Raw genomic sequence first — 21,091 nt, 5'->3', positions numbered from 1 at the left:
CCCAGCCCGGGCCCCCCTCCTGGGCCCCGTGCCGGCCCGCGGGAGGGTGGACGGAGGCCGGTCTGCAGGGACAGGGGAGCCGGCTCCGAAAAGAGGCTACCCTCCCCCTCCGCCCCTCCCCCCAACAGAACCAGAGACGAGCTATCTACTTAGAATATTTATTTATCTTCTCACAGGACAAGACACAAAAAGTTACAACTTCTTAAAACTCTTCAAAAGAAAAAATATAATTCTGTAAGCAGCAGCAGCTTCCAAGGTACAGATGTGGCGGGAGAGGGCAGCTCCCAGAAACCGTGAACTGGGGGGCCCAGGCCTGAGCCCCAGGTAGTGTCACCGGGAAGGGGCCTCCGAGGACGGGGCCGGGTTGGGGTACACAGCACCAGCACATCAGATCAATCACCGACACAATCACGTGGCCTGGGGCGGGGCGGACGCTCTGATTCACGACACCAACGGAGGGGGGCGGTCCGGGAAGGCAGAGCTTACGGAGTGTAGTCAGCGGCCTTAGCAGAGGCCCGGGGAGTGGGGCGAGCCCCGGGAGGACTGAGGGAGCAGGTGCTATCCCCGGAAACAGAGCAGGGACCCCCAAGCTCCATACTGGTCCTCATGACTGTCTTCCCCACTGGCCAATCCTGGCGCCATAGGGTGGGGGGGTCTCAGAAGAGGGGTTTGCTGAGGTGCAGCAAGAACCACGCTGGGAAAATAAATTCCTGAATGGGGTCAGAAAGGAGCCCAGGGTGCACACAGCACACACGCACACACATGGCCTGGCCATGAGGGTAAAGCCCGCAGCCACCCACCCCTGCCCCCAGCCCCATCTCTGAGGGGCCAGGCCGGTGGAAGCTGGTGGACACAAACTGCTCCCCAGAACATTTGCACATGCACACAGACCTCACACGCTACGAGCCCACCAGGAGGGGTGCTGGGTCCCACAATGGAGTGGGGGGGCTTGCCCTGCGAGTCAGAACTCAGTGTGACCCCTGCCTGGGACTCCTGGCTCAATATGGGGGGCAGGAGACCCCAATCCTCCTGCAAGGCTGGCTGAGGGGGGCAAAATGGAGTCCTGGCCAAGTGGAGAAGGACAGCAGCAGGGGGAGGCTGGACGGATGGACAGAGGGATGGACAGAGCACTTGTGCTCGGCAAGTTAATAAATAGGTTTGTGCGGGGTCCCCTTCGCAGACTAGGGGCCAAGCCTCGGGGACAAGAGCTGGTAGACTGGAGGGTAGGGTCCCGCTTGCCCCGCCCAGGCCTGGGCGCCCCAGCCTAGAGACCAGCTCTGTCCCTGGGGGTATTCAGGCCGGGACGGAGCTGTGGCAGGGGCTGGCTCCAGGAATGTAAAGATTTCTGCATGTTCTACATAAATAAGACATTGCTCCCAGTGGTCGTGCAGGCAGGACCCCGCGGGGGCCGCTGTGTGCACCATGTGGACCTCTTCCTCTGCTTCCCCCCGTCCACGTGAGAAGGCTGGGGAGAGACTGTCTCCTGCTCAGTCCTGGGCAGGCCACCTGGCTCCGGCCCCGCTCTGGTCCCACTCGGCGGGACGGAGCGGCTGGCTGCCATGCTCAGTGCTGGGGTCGCTGCAGCAGCTCCAGCAGCGTCTCTGCGATGCCCAAGAAGTAGACCACTTGAGCGATGCCGAACAGTGGGGCGATGACCAGGGCGCGGCAGTAGGCGCCCTTTAGGAAGGCCATGGGGCCCTCGTGCCTCAGGATCTTCCTGCAGGGGGAGGGTGGTCAGGGCTGCTGCCCGCCCACCCCCACGCCGGGGCCCTCGCACCCGGCACAGTCCAGGAAGCCCCAGGAGGGTGGTCAGGGCCGCTGCGCACCCCACCCCCCACCCCCACGCTGGGGCCCTCGCACCTGGCACAGTCCAGGAAGCCCGTGTAGGTGTCCTCGTGGACACCGCGCTGCAGCGACTGGAGTCTGGTCTTCACCACTGCAGGGGGGTGCGGGTCAGTGTGGGGCCCAGCCCGCCTCCGCCCCCGCCTCCACCAGCCCCAGGCACTGACCGTCACAGGGGTTGACGGCCACAGCAGCCGCACTCCCAGCCACACAGCCAGCCAGAAAGGACACATAGAAAGGAGCCTTCTCCCCCGATGCGGGACAGCCCAGCTGGTTCAGGTTGGCAAAGAGGGGGAAGTACACAATGGAGAAGGGGACGTCCCTGTGTGGGGAGGGGGGGCGCTGGTGACCTAGAGGTACACGGTGGGCAGGCCTCCCTCCTCCCACCCTTCCCGCCCCCCCCCACCTGAGCAGTGTGGCCCCCAGGCCCTTGTAGAGGCCGGCGATGCCCCGGGTCCGAAGCAGGTCCCGGGTCAGCTGAGTCGCCGTGGGCCGGGGGGTGGCCGGAGCCTCCACGGAGGGCTGGGCGCCCCCTTGGGCCGACAGCTGGGCCTGGGCATCCAGCATCTTCTTCTGGGCAGCTGGGGAGAGAAGGGATGGGCCTGCTGGCTCCCCCACTGGGGCAGGGGACGCGGCTCCGGCTGTCACCCCCACCCCAGCTCGCGGTCCTCCCCCCACACCCTCACCAATGCGGCCTGCGTCCTGAAGCTGGATCTTCAGCATCTCCATGGGGGTGGTCACAATCACCTGGCAGGTGCCAGCCCACAGCCCGCCAGCATCTCCTTCACCAGGGTCAGCTTCTGCCTGTGGAGAAGGGGTGAGGGCCGTGGTGCACAGCAGACCCAGATGCCTCTACCGCCCCGGGGGGCCGCCTGCTGCCCTGGGCGTGAAGGAGACTGGGAACGGGCGCTGGAGCGGTAGGGCACCCGCCAGCCACGGGTCCCCTTCAGGCCTGCCAGCAACGGGCACCGAGCCCAGCGGACAGATGGCCCCCGAAGCAGGGCCTGGGAACGGTGCAAAGAGCACAAAGAGCGGCGCGGAAGCTGGGGTTCGCAAGCACCGAGGGGCTGCCCTCTCGGCCCCTCCCTCAGGTGACGGGAAAGCTGGTCAGTGTCCCCCCAGTCCCACCCTGGGGGCCGGGACCCCTGGGGCCGAGGCACCACCGGACTCGGCATCTGCTTCCTTCCCGGTGCAGGAAGCGGTGAGGGGGGGAGGAGGAGGGGGGGCAGCCAGCTGTCCTTGGTGGCTATCTTTTGTCCGGAGGCACGGACCCCTCCCCTGCACGACCTTGGTTCACAGCCCCTCACCCGTCCTTGGAGAGCTGATATCGAAAGAAGTCGTTAGCAGCCAGCTTGATGGCCTTCTCAGGGGTGACGAGGGTCAGGTTCACAGCGGCTCCTGCGGGGCATGGGGGGCGGGGGAGCACGGAGGGGGGAGCACGGGCAGGTCAGTGACGCAGGCTGGGGAGGCCCTCAGCCAGCTCGAGCCTCCAGCGGGCACAGCCCTGCCCGGCCGCAACTTGGCTCTCCTCCTGCCACCTCACCCACATTGCTGCCGGGCGGGGCAGGACCGGGCAGGGGCAGGACCGGGCAGGGGCAGCGCCTCCTCTGGGCACGCCCCTCACCCTCCCTGCGCGATGGACCCTTTGTGGCCTCCCTGAGGAACTCCTCCCCTGGAGGACCTCGGCCCTGGGCGAGCAAGAGCAGAGGGCGGCCGTGGCAGGTCCCTCCGCACCAAGTCTGGGCAAAGCCAGGCTTGGGGACTGCCTGCTAAGCAGCTTTGCGGTTGTGCCTCACCCCCTCCCCTCGGGCCTCGCAGCACAGATGGAGTCCCACCTGTCCCAGAAGCAGGGCAGAAGCCTGCCACCGCACAGTAAAGACACTTCGTCTTGCCACGCTGGCCTCCGCAGCAGGCGGGGGAGAGGGGCTGAGCTCCGGGAGGGCTGCTGAGAACCACCTTGCCCTGGAGAGCCCGGCCTGTGCCACCCACCCAGCACCCAGGTCTGAAGGGCCACAGCAGGCGCCGGCAGGCCAACCTGCCTGGCTCTGCCAGCGGCCTCCGAGGCTGCAGGAGGGCCCCCCCACCCGCCCGGTCCCCAGCCTCACCGCGGTACATGCCGAAGTAGCCCTCCGAGCGGACGGTCTTGATGAGGCAGTCAGACCTGCAGCAAGAGGGGGAGGGGGCCAGGGGCTGACAGCGGCTCCAGCCCTAACCCAGACAGGCGCTTCCCAGGCCGGCCCTGGCCTCAGTTTCCCCTCTGGTCTATCAGGGCGGGGGACACAGGAGCAGGACCGGAGTCGAGCCGCAACCTGCCCCCCCACAACCCTCCAGCCCCCGCGCCCACCGGGCCTGCTCACATGCTGGTGTACAGGCGCTGGCCATTCTGCTGGTTCTGAAGCCTCGTCTTGGCCAGGTCGATGGGGAACACGCAAGTGACCCCGATCAGCCCGGCGATGCCGCCGTTGATGAGCTTGGCCGGCAGACTGTGGGAGCAGAGGGGGTGTCAGGACTGGCCTCCTCGGCCACAGGTCAGGACCACACACGGGGTGGGGTGGGGTGGGGCCGAGAGCGAAGGCAGGGTCACATTCTGACCTGATCTGCTTATCAGCCATTTAACTGCGTGCACCCAGGTAGCCGGAGAGGTGGACGCCAGCCGGGGGAGGACAGGGGTGGTGGCGGGCGGAGCGTGCGTGGGACAGGGGGGAAGGGGCAGTCCTCCACTTTTCGGGGAATTTCAAAACCACCGCTTCTGTTCTAGAAGAGGGTACGGGAGTCAGCGGAAGGAGGGAAAGACCACACCGAGGCACACCAGGGAAATAAGCTGCCCCCCCCCAGGTCTCATGCAAGGGCACCGAGCCCCTCACTCACCCGTGGCCCCATCCCCAAGGCCACCCAGTTTCCCTTCAAGGCGCCCCCGCCCCCGCGCGGCTTCCCAGCTGGCCTCGCTCACGCTCACACACACTCACGTGCACACCGAACGCGCAGGAGCACACCCTGCCTTTAAAGGGCCAGGCGCCTCTGGGGCAGTGAATCTGCCAGCCAGGCAGGTCAACCGCGGACTGCGGTGACCCCCTCTTCCTTGAGCAGCTGCAGCTGGCGCCTGCCCCCTTCAGGATGGAGGCCGGAGGTGCTGAGGAGCCCCCCAACCTGGGCTCAGCTCACAGCTACCCAGGAAGATGCTGCCGCTCCAGGTGCAGCCCCCTCCACGGCTCCCATGGACCCCAGACAGCCCCTCCCCTCGGAGGAGCACTATGCTCACTCACACCCAGCCCAGCACCCACCCTTTCCAGGAATCCCACTCCCAGACAGACCCAGACACACACGCACCGACCAGGTCCTCTGGAAGCACAGGGTAGGGGGCAGTTGGGAAGGGGATACCGGACTGAGGCTGCCTGGGGTTAGTTCCCCGACCCACTCTAGGAGAAATGGGGCCCCTCTCACTAAGGACAGGGCAGGAGAGCCAGAACCAGCCTCCGGAGCCTCCTGTCCTGGGCCTCCCAGAGTCCCGAGCCTTCCCCGCTGCCTCTTCCCCAGGCCCCCTCAGAGGCCAGCTGTCACAGGCTCTTACCCACAGCACTGCCGCCCAGGGTCACCAGGCTGGCTCACGCCCCTGGTCCCTCTGAGGACCGGTGACCTTCACCTCAGCTTTCCTGGCCCATCTGTCCCTGTGTCCCCTTCCCCTCCAGCCCCACCACCCCCGCAGGCCCGAACCCCTCTCACCCCGAGGACCACCTCCAGGACTGCAGCCTACCGGGCTCAAGGAGGAGACCCAGAGGCCGAGGGAGGGGCCCGCTGCGGGGATTGGCCGCTAGGCGGGGCGGGGCCGGCCTTGGGAGGGGGGACGGGACTTTCTCTTTCACTTTGGGCTGAGGCTCTCTGCCGCGGTGGGAGAAGGGATGGGAGGGGGTGTGACAACTTCTGAGAGCCAGGGCCCCGCCTCAGACACCTGACCAGCCCACAGGGCAGTGGACCTGACTCAGGCTGACCTAGCCAAGGCAGGGCAGCCGCCCATACGAACCCCAGTCCGAGGCCGCCACGACCCTGGATGCCCCTGAGTTCCCACGTGCAGCGCACAGGCTGCATCTGTCTAGGGCTCTGGGACCCAGAGGATGGGGCGCTCTCTGGGCTCAGATCCTGTGTGTGGACAATCTGTCCCGTGGGGGTGGAGATGGGTTTGTGCCCACTCCTGTTCGTGAGACCTGTGTCTGTTGGAAGAAGACACATTTCCTGGAAACCGCGCTCTGGGACACAGGAAACAATACACGTCTATTAAAAAGCTAAGGTTGGGACGCCTGGGGGGCTCAGATGGTTAAGTGTCTTCCTTCGGCTCAGGTCATGATCCTGGGGTCCTGGGAATGAGTCCCTCATCGGACTCCCTGCTCAGCGGGGAGCCCGCTTCTCTCTCTGGCCTCCCCTGCTCCTGCTCTCTCTCTCAAATAAATAAATACTTTTTATTTTTTTTTTTTTAAAGATTTTATTAATTTATTTGACAGAGAGAAAGATCACAAGTAGGCGGAGAGTCAGGCAGAGAGAGAGGAGGAAGCAGGCTCCCGCTGAGCAAAGAGCCCGATGTGGGGCTCGATCCCAGGACACTGAGATCATGACCTGAGCCGAAGGCAGCGGCTTAATCCACTGAGCCACCCAGGCGCCCCTCAAATAAATAAATACTTTTTAAAAGGCCAGGGATGGACGCCTGGTGGCTCAGTGGGGTAAGGCTTCTTTCTGCCGCCCGGGTAGAAAGGGTCCTGGGATCGAGCCCGGTATCTGGCTCTCTGCTCAGCAGGGAGCCTGCTTCCTCTCTCTCTGCCTGCCTCTCTGCCTACTTGTGATCTCTGTCAAATAAATAAAAAAAAATCTATTAAAAAAAAAAAAAGACCAGGGAGAAGGAGGTAGCTAGGTGTCAAGAGGCCTGCGGCTGCCACCCAGGACTGCTCACCTGGCAGGTCCAGACGGCACAGAATGGGCACTCCCAGAGCCCTCTGCCTAGCCAAGGGGCCCCCAACGCACTCACCTGGTATCCATCCCCAGCACCAGCTTCCCGGTGCCCTAGCCTGCACATAAAAATCTGGCCTCTGAACTTCAACCTGATTCTCCCTCCCCACCCCCACCCAACCCACCTCCAGGTGGACTGGCTACAGCCAGCTCAGCGGCCCAAGGCTGTCAGGGGCAGGGTTTCCCTGAGACCTAGCCCTGCCCTCCAGGGGACTGAGGGAGCCCGCCTCCCTGAACGGGGCCAGACCCCACCTCCCTCCAGGGTGAGGGACCCTGCGTGACGGGAGTCCTGGAAGTCAGACGGAGCGTCTAAGGGGAAGAGGGGAGCAGTTGTGTAGGGAAGAGCGGCAGGCCCAGGGGTCCCAAGCCTGAGGAGACAGGAGTCTGGGATCTCACAGGATAAGCCTCAGGCCTCAGAACGGAGCAGGGAAGAGGGTCGCCTGGCTGACAGCAGTGAGAATGAAGGAGCTCCAGCTTGGGGAGACTGGCAAGGGGTCCACCGGACCCCGAATCCCCCTGTGTGGGACCTCACTCTGCTGTTCCCACTCCCTGCTCAGGAGACCTCTGTGGGACCACCTCCCCGGAGCACCTCGTGTTGCCATGGAAACCCAGCCACCCTGGCTGGGGCTGTCAGCTCTCCCTGCCCCCCCCCCAACTTCTGCAGCCAGGTAAACTGAGGAAGAAGGCAGGCAGTGGACAGCGCTGCCCAAAGAGCTCAGCCACAGGATGCTGCTGCTCCTTCCAGACCCCCCCCAGGGGTAAAATGTCCCACAAATGAAGCCGCTGAGCTCCCCCCCCCCCACGGAAGGCGACGGGGGTGACGATCAGAGCCTGGCACTGGCCGCTGGCTGCCCATTCAATCTCCCCGCGTCCCTTCCCCGTGGGCCGGGGGTAGCTTTCCATCCTGTCGGAGGGGCCCCAACCCGTGAACAAAGGAGGCTTGCGGTGGGGGCTGCGGGCTACAGCTCGGAGGCCGGCTCAGGCCCCTCGTCCCTCAGGAGGGGGTCCAGACGGGGCCCAGACAGTCACGCTGCCCCCGCCAGGCGATGGCGACTCCAGCCACGCACGTGTCCACACAAGTCCGGCGGGGTCCCACGTGTGCGCCCCCTCCCCAGCGGTCCGGCCTCCGCGTCCGGGTCTCTGGCCCCAGCTTCCCACCCCGTGGGGACACGTGTGCGCGGGGAGCGCGCCCGGCACCGCCCGGGGTCGAGCACGGCCTCCCACACCCGGGCGGCAGCGGGTCGGAGCATCGCCGGCCCCGGGACCTCCCCCGCTCCCCGCCCCGGAACCACCTCGTCGGGGCAGCTGTCACCCTTCCCGGCCGCCGCGGCGCCCCTGGCCGCCCCCCGCCCTCCCCGCAGCCGGGCCGCAGCCGGGGGGGGGGGGCGCAGCGGAAGGGAGAGGCCGGGCCGCCACTCACCGCGCGCTCCGCCGCCGCCGCCGCCGCCGCGCTCGCCTCCCCGCGGTGCCGCGCGCCCGGCTGCTCCGAGCGGAGGCGCGTCCGCGGGGCTCGGCGCTGTGCGCGCTCCGCCCCCTGCCCCCGGCCCTCGGCGAGCGGCCTCCGGCTCCCCCTCCCGGCCGCCGCGGCCACTGCGCCGGCCTGGCCGCAGCCGCGCGGCCCCCGAAAGCCCTTCCTGGGTCTGGGGGCCTCGCGGCCCCACATGGGCCAGTGCTCGGAAGAGGGTGTCCTCGGGCAGGAGCGGTCCCCGGCCGCACGGTGGGCGCTTGGCGGGGACTGATCGGGCGGAGCACCTGCCCACCACCTCGGGTGACGCAGGGCCCTGCACACTCGTGATTTTGTATCCATGGCTGCTACACCAATGTTACTTTGTAGCTGGAGCTCCTCCCCCTCCTGGGCACAGGGCAGGAGGCAGGAGCAACGGGGGGAGGGGGGCGCGAGAGGGGGTGTGTGGTGAAGCCTTTACACAAAGTCCCAGCAGGGTCCAGGCCTCCGATCTCCGGCCACCCCCTGCCTTCACCCATTCCTCCACCCGACAAATTGAACTCTGAGAAGCCACCACAACAGTACACATTTGTTACACACAGGGAGGTCACTGTCCCCATACACGGGGCAGGTGGGAAAATGGGGCATCTGACCGTTGGCCAGGGTACATCAGGGTCCAGCCCCAAGTCAGGGGGGTCTAGGCCTGGGCAGACTCTGGGGCCTGTGACGCCGAAGGCTTGGGTGGGGCAAGGTCCCTGGGGGCAAGGCTTGCACGCTGGATGCTGTCCTTGTACTTTTGGCGGCCGAGCTCCAAGATAGCCCTCACCTCTTCAGCTATATCCAGCCGGTCACTCTGCTCCAAGGCCCGCACTAGGAGACCCACGGCCCCGGGCTGCCCTGCCTGGCGCTCAGCCCAGGAGAAGAGCATACAACGGATCTGGCCGTCCAGGTCGTCCCTGGCAGGGAGAGGGAGAACAGTGCGGGAGAGGCCCAGCCTTCACCCCAAGGCTCTCCTCACCATCCTCGGGGCACTGCCTGCTCCCTGGGTGGGCTGTGGCCGGACCCTCCCTTTCCTGCCTGTTCACCCCGTTTCCTCGCACCCTGGACAGAACTTCACCAGCCTCACGTAGGCCTGGACCCAGGCCTGAGGCCGGTCCGGAGCCGGCATCAGGATACCTAAAGGGACTCACCGGAACTCGTGCCGGATGCGCTGCAGCTCGCGGTAGGGCATGCCCAGGTGCAGGGCCACGGCCGGCCAGTCAGTGCCCAGGCGCCCAGCCACGTTCAGCAGGTTGCTCTGGGTCAGGAAGCCAGTCTCAGCATCACCCAGGTTCAGAGGAGCCAGGGAGAGGCTAGCCCCCCGGCCCTGCTCTGGCCCCTGGGACCCCCGCAGTCTCTGTGAGGAGGAAGGGGTGCAGTGAGTTCTGCCCTCTGCCCCCTGACCAGCCCCGGGCTGCCATGCCGGCCCTGCCCTCCCTCACCCACGCTGCCCCCCCACCCCAGGCCACACCGGCAGCTTGATGGGCAGAGTGGCCATCCACAGGGGGTCTGCGCCCTTCCTCTGCCGGGCAGCCGCTGCCTCCTCAGGCACCTCCTCGGACACTGCTCCCCGGTAGAAGGACACCTGGCATTGGGGTGAGGTGGGTTCAGCGTTCTGGCCTCTGCCCAGGCAGCTAGGGGCATCCTGGGCCGCTGACCCACCTGGCCCCTCACAGCCTGAGCCCGCCGATCCAGGGCAGTGGTCACATACACCTCCTTCAGGTTCTTCAAGTGTGAGTAAAACACGAAGCAGATCCTGCCCTCCACACAGTCTGGGCGATCTGGGGGGCGGGATTGGCTCAGTAGGGAGCCTGGAGAAAGGACCCCGTCATCCCCTCTGGGCGGGGGGAGCATACCAGCATCCACGTCAATACCCTTCTCGAAGGCAGCAAAGAATTTTTCGCCCTCGAACATCTCCACCGTGTCAGAGGGCTCAGGGCCTCGGTACCGGTCCAGCAGCCGCTGCAGGGTGGCATCCACCTGGGGGGCGGGGGTGGAGCACCCGCTGGAAGGAGCTCGGTGCCCTGCACCTCCATGCAGCCCCCTGCCTGCCCGACTCGGCCCTTCCAGACCCCTGGGTGCCGCGCCTACCTTGCGGCGGGGCAGACACTGGAGCAGGACCTGCTCGGGGTCCCGGCGCCGCTGCAGGGCGATGAGGTTGACCTGGTGCAGCCGCAGGCGCTCCCAGGCCTTCCGAGCCAGGCCCTGCACACAGCTCTTGGTGGTGTGCCAGAGCCAGTACCTGCGAGGGCCCGGGATGAGCGTGGGCGGCACTCGGGTGCGCTGCAGGGTGGGGGCCGAGGAAGCTGGGGCCGGGGGCACTGACCAAGAGAAGTGTGTGACCCGGAAGCGAGCATACAGGTGGGTGATCTCCAGCGCCGCCTGGGCTGTGATGTCATCCCAGGCCGCAGCAGGGGGTGCCCAGTACAGCAGGTGAAGACAAGTGCGATCCAGACTCAGGCCTGGGGATCAAGGGGGCCACAGGCTGGGCCATCCAGGGCAGGGACTCCCCTGCCGAGAGCAGGGAAAGCCACCCCGTGGCTTTGCATGCAGCTAGGCACCCCCCCCCCCCACACACACACCCTGGCCACCTCTCACCTGTGACACCAGGGGGCAGAGGCAGCTGCACGGTGACAGGCTGGAGGAAGCTGGCGGTGCCACGCTGGGAGAGGCACAGCAGGGGGCTGGCCGCCGCCCCGGGCTCCTCAAGGAGGGCTCGAAGCTCTCTGCTGGCCATGTGCACCACCTGGGGCAAGCCGGGCGCCCGGGACACTCACCTTGGTGCTGAGGCACCACCCACCACCCCCAGTGGCTGCCCTGCCACACCTGCATGCGGACGCGACGAGGCTCATCGGTGGCACCAGGAGGGAATGTGACTTTGACCCCAGGATGTCCAGAGGAGCACAGCAATGTCCCCTCCGGTGGCACAAGGCAGGTGTTGGATACAGGACGTGAAACCACGAGGAACCATGAGAAGTGGGGCACCTGGCAGTGAGCCCAGAGCCGCTGGGCATGGAGGGTGGGGTCAGAGGGAACAGGGTCAGAGGGGAGTCAGGGTCAGGGCAGAGCCACCAGGTGGGGCAGATGGGGGAGGCGCTCCCGGGGGGCTGAGTGCTCCTTCCCAGGTAGGCCTGGGGGGCTCCACCTTGGGTGCCTCTTCCTCCAGGTGCGTCTCCAAGTCGCTCCAGCTGTCGTCACTCAGGGTCCTGACCACCACCTCACGGCAGCGCCGGGCCCGGGGGGGCACAAAGAGCAGCCACAGGTCCACCTCCTGCCAGGCCAGGCTGGTGTGAGCACGGGGACCCATGCCCGGGCCCACCTGCTCTGCCCCCTCCCCGAATGCCCTGGCCGTGCCTGCTGGAAGGCCACCCCGTGGGGCCGCAGCTCCAGGACAGCGCTGAGCAGGGCGTCATGGGGACCCAAGGGGACAAGGCGTGGCTCCGGCAGCCGGAGTCGATAGTGGATGTTGACAGGGTCAGCGGTGGCCCCAGCAGGAAACCTCAGGCGGACCCCACAGGCCAGGGTCACCAAGCAGCCTTGGGGAGTCACCAGGAAGCTGCATGACAGGGTGGGCATCAGGTCAGACAATAGAAGGGCTGTGGCTGGATCAGGCAGCCCGGGGAAACTCCAGAAGACTGGGGGGCACAAGCACAGTGCTCATCATGGACAAGGCAACAAGGCAGAGACGTGTGTCTCCTGCCCCCTCCTCCTCCCCGCACGCACCTGTCCAAGTCTGAGTTCAGGAACAGTCTGGGCATTTCGCAGGTCACAGGCGTCTCTGGGCAGGACAGGCAAGCTGTTAGGAGATCTCTGGTATCTGCGCCCTGGCCTGTCTGTGGGCTGACCCTTCCCAGCAACAGGCCTACCTGGGGCACTGTGGGAGGCAGGTAGAGCCTTGCCCAGGGGGTTCCCCTGAAGGCGCACAAAGGGGGCGTCCAGTAGCTCGGGAGGCACGTCCCGAAGCTGGTTGTCCCTCAGATCCAGCCGGGCAAGCAGCGGGAGGTGGGCCAGGCCAGAGGGCACTGAGGTCAGGAGATTGCTGTGCAAAATAAGGAACCGCAAGGACCGCAGCCCCACTGGGGGCAGGGGGCAGCTGAGGGCGGGCGGAGGACCCTCGGGGCCACCCCCCGCCCTGGCCAGGGAGGGACGGCAAACAAGGCCACCAAAGAGGACTGAAGGCTCCAGAGTGGGCCAAGCCGGTGTGCGCAGGGGCCCCCATGGAGGACAAGAGGGGAAACCAGGGAGCGGCAGAAGGGCGCTCCCCGTCAGGCCCAGGGAGCCGGGAGGAGCAGGACTCCGACTTACCAAGGGAGATTGGCAGGCCTTGCAGCCGGTTGGAAGCCAGATTGAGCTCGGTGAGGCTGCTCAGGTCTCCAATCTCTGGGGGCAGGATGTCTAGAAGGTTCTCTGAGAGATCAAGGCGCTGCAGGGCGGACAGGGATCCCAGCGCTGGGGGCAGCGCTCGCAGGCAGTTGTGGCTCACAGAGAGGAAGGAGAGGGAAGGAAGAGCTCCAAGGGAATCCGGGAGCTCTGAGAGGCGATTGTAAGACAGCAGGAGGGTGCTCAGGCCACGCATGTGCGGGACACAGGCCGGCAGGGTCTCCAGGCTATTGAAGCTCAGATCTAGGTGGGCCAAGCGGGCCAAGCCACTCAGGCCGGCGGGCAGTGTGGTGAGGAAGCCCCGGGAGCAAGCCCCCAGCACGTCCTGCTGTTGTCCACCTAGAGAGGGGGGAATGCAGAAGTGGCCCTCTGAGTCAGACTGCAGGGAAGCCCAGATCTTGACCCCAACCCCAGTCGGAGAGGGACAGATGCAGACACCAGCAGAGGCAGGGACACAGGCACAGACCCCGCAGGCTCATTTCAGCAGACAGCTATCGCCCATGACCTGCCCCAGGAAGCGTACCCACACTGGGGTCTGCTGGGAGACCCCACTGGGCAGCTGCAGCCTCCAGGAGCCAGGGCTCAGCCAGGTTCACCTTGTTGTGGGGGGGCAGGTTTGGGAGAGGGCTAGGACCCGGTGGGGCTCACCTCTGAGGACCAGGGAGCGAAGGTGCTGCAGGTTGGCCGGCACCTGGGCCAGGGTGGCCTCCAGCAGCCGAGGGTCCTCGTGGCCACTCAGTTGCAAGAACTCCACTTCCAGCAGCCGCGGGGCCCGCTGGGCACACAGCTGTGACAGCCGGTGGCAGCCCCGGGGGTACAGGTGCAGGTTCAACCGGTTCCCAAGCAGGAGATGGGGGTCCCCAGGCTCGCCATCCACAGCATCCGCAACCTCTCCCACAGCATCTTCTGGAGCAGCTGCCTCGGGCTCCAGCCGCTCCGCCTCTGCAGCCATAGCCCACAGGCTGTCCTCGGGGGCCAGACATGTCCCAGCCTGCCAGACAGGCCTGCTCAGGCACGGCCTGGGGGGGCTGAGGAGTCAGGGGGAGGAGGGGGAGGCAGTGGGGACAGGCCCTCCTCCTACTCAGGCGTGTGGGGATTCTGGCTGGGGTGGGGGGAGTCTTGAGCTGGGCCAACGGGTCCACAGAGCCCAGAGCCTCAGCTGGACAGATGAGAGTTGCAACAGGGCTGGGGAAGGAGAAGGCCAGGACCGGGAGGGGGGCCGGCAGGAAGACCGTGTGCAGAGGAGCCTGGAGAACCTGATTGGAGGGAGGGGGAGAGATGAAGCTTCACATCCTACTTGTGAAAATGTGAACAAGAGACTCCCAGAGCGGTCAGGCCATTCTGGCTGTGCAGCCCCTCCCTGCTTCCTCTGGGCATAAGCTTTGGGGTCCAGCCCCACCACCATCCTTCACACCCACCAGCTTTGACCAGAGGTGAAGGACTCTTATCGACCACGTGGGGGCAGTGGCCCAGACAAGGAAAGGGGTGATTGTGTCCGTCTGTGTCAGATAAGTGAATGGGGGGGGGGCTGGAGTGTGAGGCACCCCGCGTTTGGGGTCCTCGCGATGGGACCCCCACTTCCTGACCGCTGGAGGAGGGTTCTCTCACGCTTCCTGTTCGCACCTAGGTCTGCTGATGAGGGCAGTGGTCAGCACATTCCAGGCTCCGACGGCTTGGGAGCCGGTCCTGGCCGGGAGAGCACCCCGCAAGCCGGCCGTCCCCACCGCCCGCTCCGCCCTGCGCGTACCTGTGCTCGACCCTGGGCGCCGTCCCGGGTGCGCGCCCAGCTCGGGGGGGGGGGGTCCGTCGGCGCGTTCCGCAGAGGACCGGGACTCGGGGTCCCGCCGGGTCAGGACGCCCCTTGTTCCCGGCTGGGACCGTAGGCGAAAGGGCTCAGAGTCCGTCCCCGCCCGCCTACCCTCGGCCTGCCCGCAGCCCTGGAGACGCGGCCGCGGACCCCAACCGCCACCCGCCAGCCCGGCCGCGCTCCGCTTCCTGTTGGTCTGTCTGGGTCCGGCCTCCCTCTCCCGCTGGGAAGGCCCGCGCCGCGCGCGCCAAACCCGCCCTTTCAGAGATTCCCGGCCCTCGGGCCCGCCCTTCTCCGGAGCTGAGCGTTGCGGCCCAGGGCGCAGGTTAAAGGGAGCTGGTGCAATCTCCGGACGGAGGACGGCTTTAGGGGCTGAGCGGCACGAACTGTGCCCCTGCCCAGCCGGCCTCAAGGGCCTCCTCCAGGAAGCCTTCCTGGGCCTTGTTGGGAGCCCTGGTCCCAACTCCTGTGATCCTGCTTTCCTGACAATCACTTTGGCCCAAGTGCCCCGCAGTGGGCTTCACCACACGTTGACTCCTTCCGTCTTTGCGTCTCACAGGGAAGGAGGAGGAGGCTCTGACAGGTCAGAATTTGCCGGAGATCACATAACTGGAAAGGGCCAAGACCAAGGACCTCAAACTAGGTCTCTCAAGGGAGCCTATCCCACCTGCGCTCAGGCACTCTGCCCCAGATTAATCACGGGCACCCTCTTCTCCTCCAGCTCCCCCGCGGCCACCGGCCCTCCCACCAGGATGGGCAGTTCTGCCAGTCCTCCGTTTTCCCCAGCTCCTGTCACACATTCAGTTTCTAAGTTGCTGCAAGAAGACTTTTCTTTAAAAACAGATTTTATTTATTTATCCATCAGAGAGATAGAGAGAGACAGCACAACCAGGGGGAGCAGCAGGCAGAGGCAGAGGCAGAAGTCTCCCCGCCGAGCAAGGAGTCTGATGCAGGACTCGATCTCAGGACCCAGGGATCATGACCCCGGCCAAAAGCAGAGGCTTAACCCACTGAGCCACCCAGGCGCCCCGTGTTTGCCAGAAGATTTAAGAAAAACAATCACAAGAATATTACTCAGCTTTAAAAGGGAAGGAAATTCGGATACACGCTGGCGGGTGAAGGAACCTTGGGCACCCTGCGCTGAATTAAGTCAGATCCCGGGGGATAAATACTGCACGCTTCCACCCGAGGCCACCAGAGGAGTCAACCTGCCTTGGGACGAAAATTAAACTGGTGGGTGCCGGGGGCTGCAGGAGGGAAGAGGGAGTTCTTCAGGGCGCACCTGGGGACGAGGGAAAGCGGTCTGCAGGTGGAGGCTGGTGACGGCTGCTCGGGGGAAGCCCCCGGTGGGCTGACCTGCACGCAGGGCGCTCAGCCTGCGGCAGGACAGCACCCCGAGCACACGACCCCTCCCTGCGCACGGCAGCAGCACCCCACCCCTGCCGGGAGGGTTTCCACTCTGCCCCAAGTGTGAGACCTTGAGCAGAAGCTCTCCGCGCCGCGTCCACTACAAAATGGGGGCGATGACGGCGACACCCCCAGGAAGGGGGCGGCCTGCACGAGCACCCCAGTGCTCGGTGCGCGACCCCCGCAGCTTCCCAGCTAGTGACAGCCCCCCTCGGGCCGCCATCGGCAGCCGCCGCGGGGCCCCACCCTTCTGCCGGGTGCTCGCCGCACATCTTCCCTCCGGGGGTCGGTCGGCCCGGGTCGGCCTCGGTTGTCCACTTTCGGGTGTCCTCGCTCTGGAACCCGTGCTGCGAGGTAGCAGGGCCGGGCCTGCTCGCCCCCCGCGCGAAAGCCTGCCGCGGGCTCCCGGGCACCGAGCAAGAATGTGTGGCACCCGCTGGCGTCGGCCGCGCGGAGGTCAGTTCGGAGCCCGCGCGACCCCGCAGGGGAGCAGCCGTCGGGCCCAGGCCGCGCCGCTCCGCACCTCCCGGCTGCGCACGGCCCGGTCCCCGCGGACCCCGCCGGCCGCCAGCCGGGAGGGCCGGCCACGTGCACCCGCACAGGCGGCGCGCCCGCACTTCCGGCAGCAGTGCATCCTGGGGCTTGGAGTTCGCGGGCGGAGGCGGCCAGACAGCGCGGCGCGAAGGCTCCAGTCCCCGCGGCCGGGGCGCCGCGTGACGTCACTCGGAGGCGCCCGCTCGGCGCGGCGCGCGTGTCCCGGGGGCTTCTGGGTACTGGATTACCCCCGCCCCCCACGCCGGCGCCTTCCTTTCCGTCCCTGACGCCGCCGAGGTCGCACGCGTGAGGCCTCTCCCCGCCGAGTCAGTGGGCGGCTGGGCCGGGGCACGGGCCGGCCTGGGGGGCTGTGGGGGGCCGCGGGAGGCAGGCGGGGGCGGGGCGCCGGCCGGGGCTTGGCGGGAGGCGGCGGCCGGAGCGCGCGCGGCCGGGGTCGCGGCCGGGGCCGGGGCCGGGGCCGGGGCGGGAGGCCTCCGGGTAAGGCCGCCTATGCTCTCCTTCCGCGTCAGGATGCGCTACGTCGCCTCCTACCTGCTGGCCGCCCTCGGGGGCAACGCCTCCCCCAGCGCCAAGGACATCAAGAAGATCCTGGACAGCGTGGGCATCGAGGCGGATGACGACCGGCTCAACAAGGTAGCCGCGCCGCTCGGCTCCGGCGTCCCCGCCGCGGGCCTGCCCCGGGGGAAGCGCAGCCGGGGGTGGCCGCGTGCGCGCGGGGTCCCGAGGCGGGGTCCGGCCTGCTTCGGGGCGAGCTAGGGCGCCGGCCTTACGGACTCCCTCCGCGAGGGGGGTGAAGTCCAGCTGCTCCGCTGTCCCGTCGCGGGGAGTCGCGGGCGTGCCCGGCTCCCCCTTGCAGCGCGTCTTCGGAGAAGCCACGTGCGGGGGGAACCTCCGCGCCGGACCGGCGGGCCGGCAGGCTTCGGGGCGTCTTCGCCCGGCGCGCCCCTGCGGCCAGCCCCGCCCCGGCCGGAGAAGGCGCCGTGAAGGCAGGCGGCGTGGAAGGGAGTCTCCGGTAACGGCCGGTTGTGGTCATTGTAGGTCATCAGTGAGCTGAACGGGAAGAACCTGGAAGACGTCATCGCCCAGGGTGAGAGCGCCTGCGGCCGGCTTTCGTTGTCAGGGTCCATCCTCATGCCCGCGGGCCCGCCCGTGGCCGGCCGGGTTTCGCTTGTGGACCAGAGTACCCCAGAAGCGCCGCCCAGAGGCGGCCCGCTTCCCTGGGCCTGCGCCGGGGGCGCTTCTGCACAGCCCTGGCGGCGGGGCGGCGCGGCTGGGGGGGTGCGGGCGGCGTGTGCTCTCCGGGAGGGGCTTGGAGCACAGACTGGGGCTGCTGCCTGGGGTGACCACGGGCCCTGCCCCCCTGTGCTGGGGACAGGGCTGAGCCGACGGGAGAGTGTGGAGGCTGTACCGTTGGGACGACCGCGTCCCCGGGGGCAGCCCTGTCTGAGCTCCCGGAGGAGGATCTGGACGGGCCCGCAGACGCCGTTCCTGCCGGGTTGAAACCGTGGTGGGGTGCTGTGGCTCAGTGTTTGGGGGGCATTCACGGAAGCCGAGTTTCCACATGGGGAACGGGAAGGGGCCGGGGGTGTTGGGAGAACAGAGGAGCTGGTGACTCCGGCGCTTGGCGAGGGGCCCTCATACACTCCACAGACTGTCGCGAGGAGCCCGCAGGCCGAGCGCCTGCTCTGCTCTTACCTTCCCTGATTTCCGTAGGGATCGGCAAGCTGGCCAGTGTTCCTGCTGGTGGGGCCGTTGCCGTCTCTGCCGCGCCGGGATCTGCCGCTCCGGCTGCTGGCGCCGCCCCTGCCGCGGGTGAGTGGAGGACCGGGTGGGGTCTCCACTGGGATTCCGCCTGGCACTGCGGGCCTTGCTCACTGCCCCCCTTCTGCCCACAGCTGAGGAAAAGAAAGACGAGAAGAAGGAGGAGTCGGAGGAGTCGGATGACGACATGGGGTTCGGCTTGTTCGATTAGGTTCCTGTTCACCCCCATCCGCTGGCAAATAAAACCCTTTTTGTGTATCCGTGGAGTGGCTTGGGAGCGTTTTGTCAGAGTGTGGCCTTGGTGCAGGGCGGGTGGGTGGGCTTTCATGGCAGGAGAAACCAGAGCTTCCCCTGCTGAGGTGGAGTCCCTGCAGAGGAGAAGCTCGTGTGGAATGAGTACCTGGGAGGGGGACATGCGCCTTCTCGGGCACAGTCCTGGCTACTGAGGACAGCTAGGGCCTTCCCAGAGTGAAGCTTTCAGGGGGACATCCTAGAAAACTTAAAATAACAGCCCTGGGTGGTCACTGCCCCAAGGTGGCTCTGGCTGGTGGAGGCCAGCAGTTCCCCCGGGACTGGTGACAGCATTCTTCAGTTAGTCGAGAGGAGGGCAGGGTGGTGGTGGTGCCCGTGGGATCCTGAGGTTTTCCTGCAGGGCTGGGTCCAGTTCGTGTTCGAGCTCTGCTTTAATCTTTGAGCTGCTCAGTCCCATAGGTCCTCTGAGTAACCCAGCCATCTGGTGGCCGGGCCGATGTGGAAGTGGCTTGTAGGGAGTGATGTTGGGCCACATGGCCATGAACTCCTTCCAGGACAGGCCTGCTAGGGCCTCTGCTGCCCAACTCTGGCCAGAATGGGGGACAGAGTTCCTCCCGCTGCCCATCCAGCCACCATCCTGGGCCTTGGGTCCTCTGCCCAGCAATGCCAGCCCACTCAGGAGACCCTGCTTCCCACAGTGGAACTTTTGGGCCGGCATGTGGTGTGTGCCTCAGCTCTGAGAAAGGACCTGCCGCTGGTGAGCTGTTCTGCAGGGCGAGAGCACAGCACAAGTGTAACCAGGGATAGCTGGGGGGTGGAGGGTCTCCCTTGGGTAGGGGGCCAAAACCTGGGGAAGGGGGCCTGCGGCGCAGGCGTGTGCGTGGGATGTGGGAAAGAAGCCCCGGGATCCTCTGGTGGGTGGGACACGGGCCCAGAGGGAGAAGGGAGCGTCATTGCCAGGTTCTCAGCAACACAAGCTGCAAGACACTGACGAGGGGGGTGTGGGGGGTGTGGATGCCCAAGGACACAGGTGGCCAGAGGATAGGGCTCCAGGTTCAGCTAGAGGGCTCCCGGAGGAGAGGACCCTGAGCCCACGGGCAGACCTTGAAGTGAAAGGGCCCTGTGTGGTCAGAGGGCGGCAAGGGAAGGGGAGCACCCGCCGGAATGATTACTCAGCAGACACCAGGGCTGCTTGTCCACACTGGCTGGGAGAAGGGGAGGCCCACCTCCCGCCCCCAGCCAGGCTTCCTGGAAGTGCCGTTGTGTTCCTGCTGCAGAGCAGACGCTCCCAGGAGCCTGGAGGAGGGCTGTGTACCCGAAACAGCTCAACCCTGGTGTGGAAATAGGGGCAGAGGTCTCCCTGCACTGGGGCAGCGCCACCCTTCCAGGCCCCAGTCCCTAAGGAGCAGGAAGGGCCTGGACCCTGGCTTCTTGGAACAGGTCAGGGAGGACCTTCTTATGTCCCTGGCTGGGCCTGCACCACACAGCTCCCCTCTTGGTGGCCACCCTGGTGAGCCCCTGGACTTCCAGGGCAGCCTGGAGACTGGCCTTCATCCCTGCCGTGCCACACCTGCCCCGGTGTGGCTGCTGGCAGCAGCCCCAGGGGCTCAGTAGTAGGGCCCTGATCATCCTGGTGTGGGCCATACTCTGGACTCTCCATGCAGCCAAAGCACCTGGGGGATGGGATCCCCACGTAAAACAGAAGGTCAAGTTTGTCTAGGTCGAATTTATTTATCTTTCTAGTTGTTTTTGAAATTTCAGGTTTTTTTGAGGATACAATTATTTGGGGGTTTGTTTTTAACATTTTATTTTATTTGAATTCAATCCAATTTATTAAGGGCCACTGGGGGGCTCAGTCCATGAAGCCTCTGCCTTTGGCTCAGGTTACGATCCCCGGGTCCTGGGATGGAGCCCTGCCTCTGGCTCTCTGCTCAGCAAGAAGTCTGTTTCTCCCTCTACCTCTGGCCCTCCCCACCACTGGTGCTCTCTCTCTCATGTTGTCTGTCTCAAATAAATAAAATATGTTTAAAAAGTAAAATGGGGGCGCCTGGGTGGCTCAGTGGGTTAAAGCCTCTGCCTTCGGCTCAGGTCATGATCCCAGGGTCCTGGGATCGAGCCCCGCATTGGCCTCTCTGCTCGGCGGGGAGCCTGCTTCCCCTTCTCTCTGCCTGCCTCTCTGCCTACTTGTGATCTCTGTCTGTCAAATAACTAAATAAAATCTTTAAAAAAAAAAAAGTAAAATAAATTCAGTTAATTAACATATAGCGAATCGTTAGTTTCAGAGGTAGAGGTGATGGTTCGTCAGTTGCATATACCACCCAGTGCTCATTCCACCAGGTGTCCTTAATTACCCAGTTACCCCACCCCCCCATCCTACACCCCCCCATCCTATTCCCCTCCAACATCCCTCAGTTTGTTTCTTAGAGGTAAGAGTCTTGTGGCTCGTCTCCTCTCTGATCTCGCCTTGTTTTATTTTCCCTTCCTTCCCCTGTGCAACTTTGTTTCATTTCTGAAATTCCACACACAAGTGACGTCATATGATCATGGTCTTTCTCTGACCGAGTTATTTGGCTCCGCATAACCCTGCAGTTCCATCCACGTCGCTGTAAATG

General features: G+C 65.7%; 3 protein-coding genes and 1 non-coding gene across 8 annotated transcripts; 2 read left to right on the top strand and 2 right to left on the bottom strand.

Annotated features, from left to right (window-relative positions):
- Positions 1-144: 144 nt before the first annotated feature.
- SLC25A22 (solute carrier family 25 member 22) lies at positions 145-4,577 on the bottom strand. Its single transcript, XM_013050309.2, is given in 10 exon segments — positions 145-1,717; positions 1,861-1,936; positions 2,010-2,164; positions 2,249-2,423; positions 2,529-2,603; positions 2,606-2,646; positions 3,150-3,240; positions 3,948-4,003; positions 4,200-4,325; positions 4,435-4,577. Coding segments are annotated over 10 exon segments (969 nt in total). The 5' UTR covers positions 4,455-4,577; the 3' UTR covers positions 145-1,563.
- A 4,275-nt stretch (positions 4,578-8,852) lies between these two features.
- Positions 8,853-14,756, bottom strand: PIDD1 (p53-induced death domain protein 1). Of its 5 annotated transcripts, none has more exons than XM_045066933.1 (15): positions 14,445-14,756; positions 13,346-13,953; positions 12,623-13,036; positions 12,184-12,393; positions 12,041-12,095; positions 11,672-11,873; positions 11,463-11,588; positions 11,144-11,323; positions 10,916-11,063; positions 10,409-10,779; positions 10,174-10,297; positions 9,980-10,098; positions 9,789-9,902; positions 9,469-9,674; positions 8,853-9,234 (listed from the first exon to the last, which is right to left on the bottom strand). In XM_045066933.1, exons 2-15 carry the CDS (start codon positions 13,647-13,649, stop codon positions 8,976-8,978), a joined length of 2,832 nt encoding a protein of 943 aa, XP_044922868.1. In that variant the 5' UTR covers positions 13,650-13,953; positions 14,445-14,756; the 3' UTR covers positions 8,853-8,975. The 5 variants fall into 5 exon arrangements, with proteins under 5 accessions (XP_044922868.1, XP_012905764.1, XP_044922878.1 ...); XM_013050310.2 differs by having other exon boundaries at positions 13,346-13,688; XM_045066943.1 differs by lacking the exon at positions 14,445-14,756 and having other exon boundaries at positions 10,409-10,559; positions 10,644-10,779; positions 13,346-14,438.
- Positions 14,757-16,618: 1,862 nt separating this feature from the next.
- On the top strand, positions 16,619-18,485 carry RPLP2 (ribosomal protein lateral stalk subunit P2). Its single transcript, XM_045066918.1, has 5 exons — positions 16,619-16,771; positions 16,976-17,099; positions 17,505-17,553; positions 18,180-18,278; positions 18,362-18,485. The coding sequence occupies exons 2-5, from the start codon at positions 16,977-16,979 to the stop codon at positions 18,436-18,438; spliced, it is 348 nt and encodes a 115-aa protein (XP_044922853.1). The 5' UTR covers positions 16,619-16,771; position 16,976; the 3' UTR covers positions 18,439-18,485.
- On the top strand, positions 17,586-17,716 carry LOC123388734. Its single transcript, XR_006603256.1, has one exon. It is a non-coding gene; the product is annotated as a small nucleolar RNA SNORA52 (small nucleolar RNA).
- Positions 18,486-21,091: the final 2,606 nt, after the last annotated feature.

This window comes from Mustela putorius, unplaced genomic scaffold, assembly GCF_011764305.1.
Source record: "Mustela putorius furo isolate JIRA1106 unplaced genomic scaffold, ASM1176430v1.1 tig00000127_pilon_pilon_pilon, whole genome shotgun sequence".
In the NCBI taxonomy this organism is placed as follows: Eukaryota; Metazoa; Chordata; class Mammalia; order Carnivora; family Mustelidae; genus Mustela; species Mustela putorius.
Note: the sequence above shows the minus strand (reverse complement) of the source record. Positions and strands in the feature narration are given on the sequence as shown.

Bases quoted from the DNA above. Each gene is read 5' to 3' on its own strand.
- RPLP2 (XM_045066918.1), top strand. From the start codon at position 16,977: ATGCGCTACGTCGCCTCCTACCTGCTGGCCGCCCTCGGGGGCAACGCC. The intron at 17,100-17,504 runs GTAGCCGCGCCG...TGGTCATTGTAG, and splicing joins ATGACGACCGGCTCAACAAG to GTCATCAGTGAGCTGAACGG. The intron at 18,279-18,361 runs GTGAGTGGAGGA...TTCTGCCCACAG, and splicing joins TGGCGCCGCCCCTGCCGCGG to CTGAGGAAAAGAAAGACGAG.
- PIDD1 (XM_045066933.1), bottom strand. From the start codon at position 13,649: ATGGCTGCAGAGGCGGAGCGGCTGGAGCCCGAGGCAGCTGCTCCAGAA. The intron at 12,096-12,183 runs GTAGGCCTGTTG...TGTCCTGCCCAG, and splicing joins TGCCTCCCACAGTGCCCCAG to AGACGCCTGTGACCTGCGAA. The intron at 9,235-9,468 runs GTGAGTCCCTTT...TCTCCCTGCCAG, and splicing joins CGCATCCGGCACGAGTTCCG to GGACGACCTGGACGGCCAGA.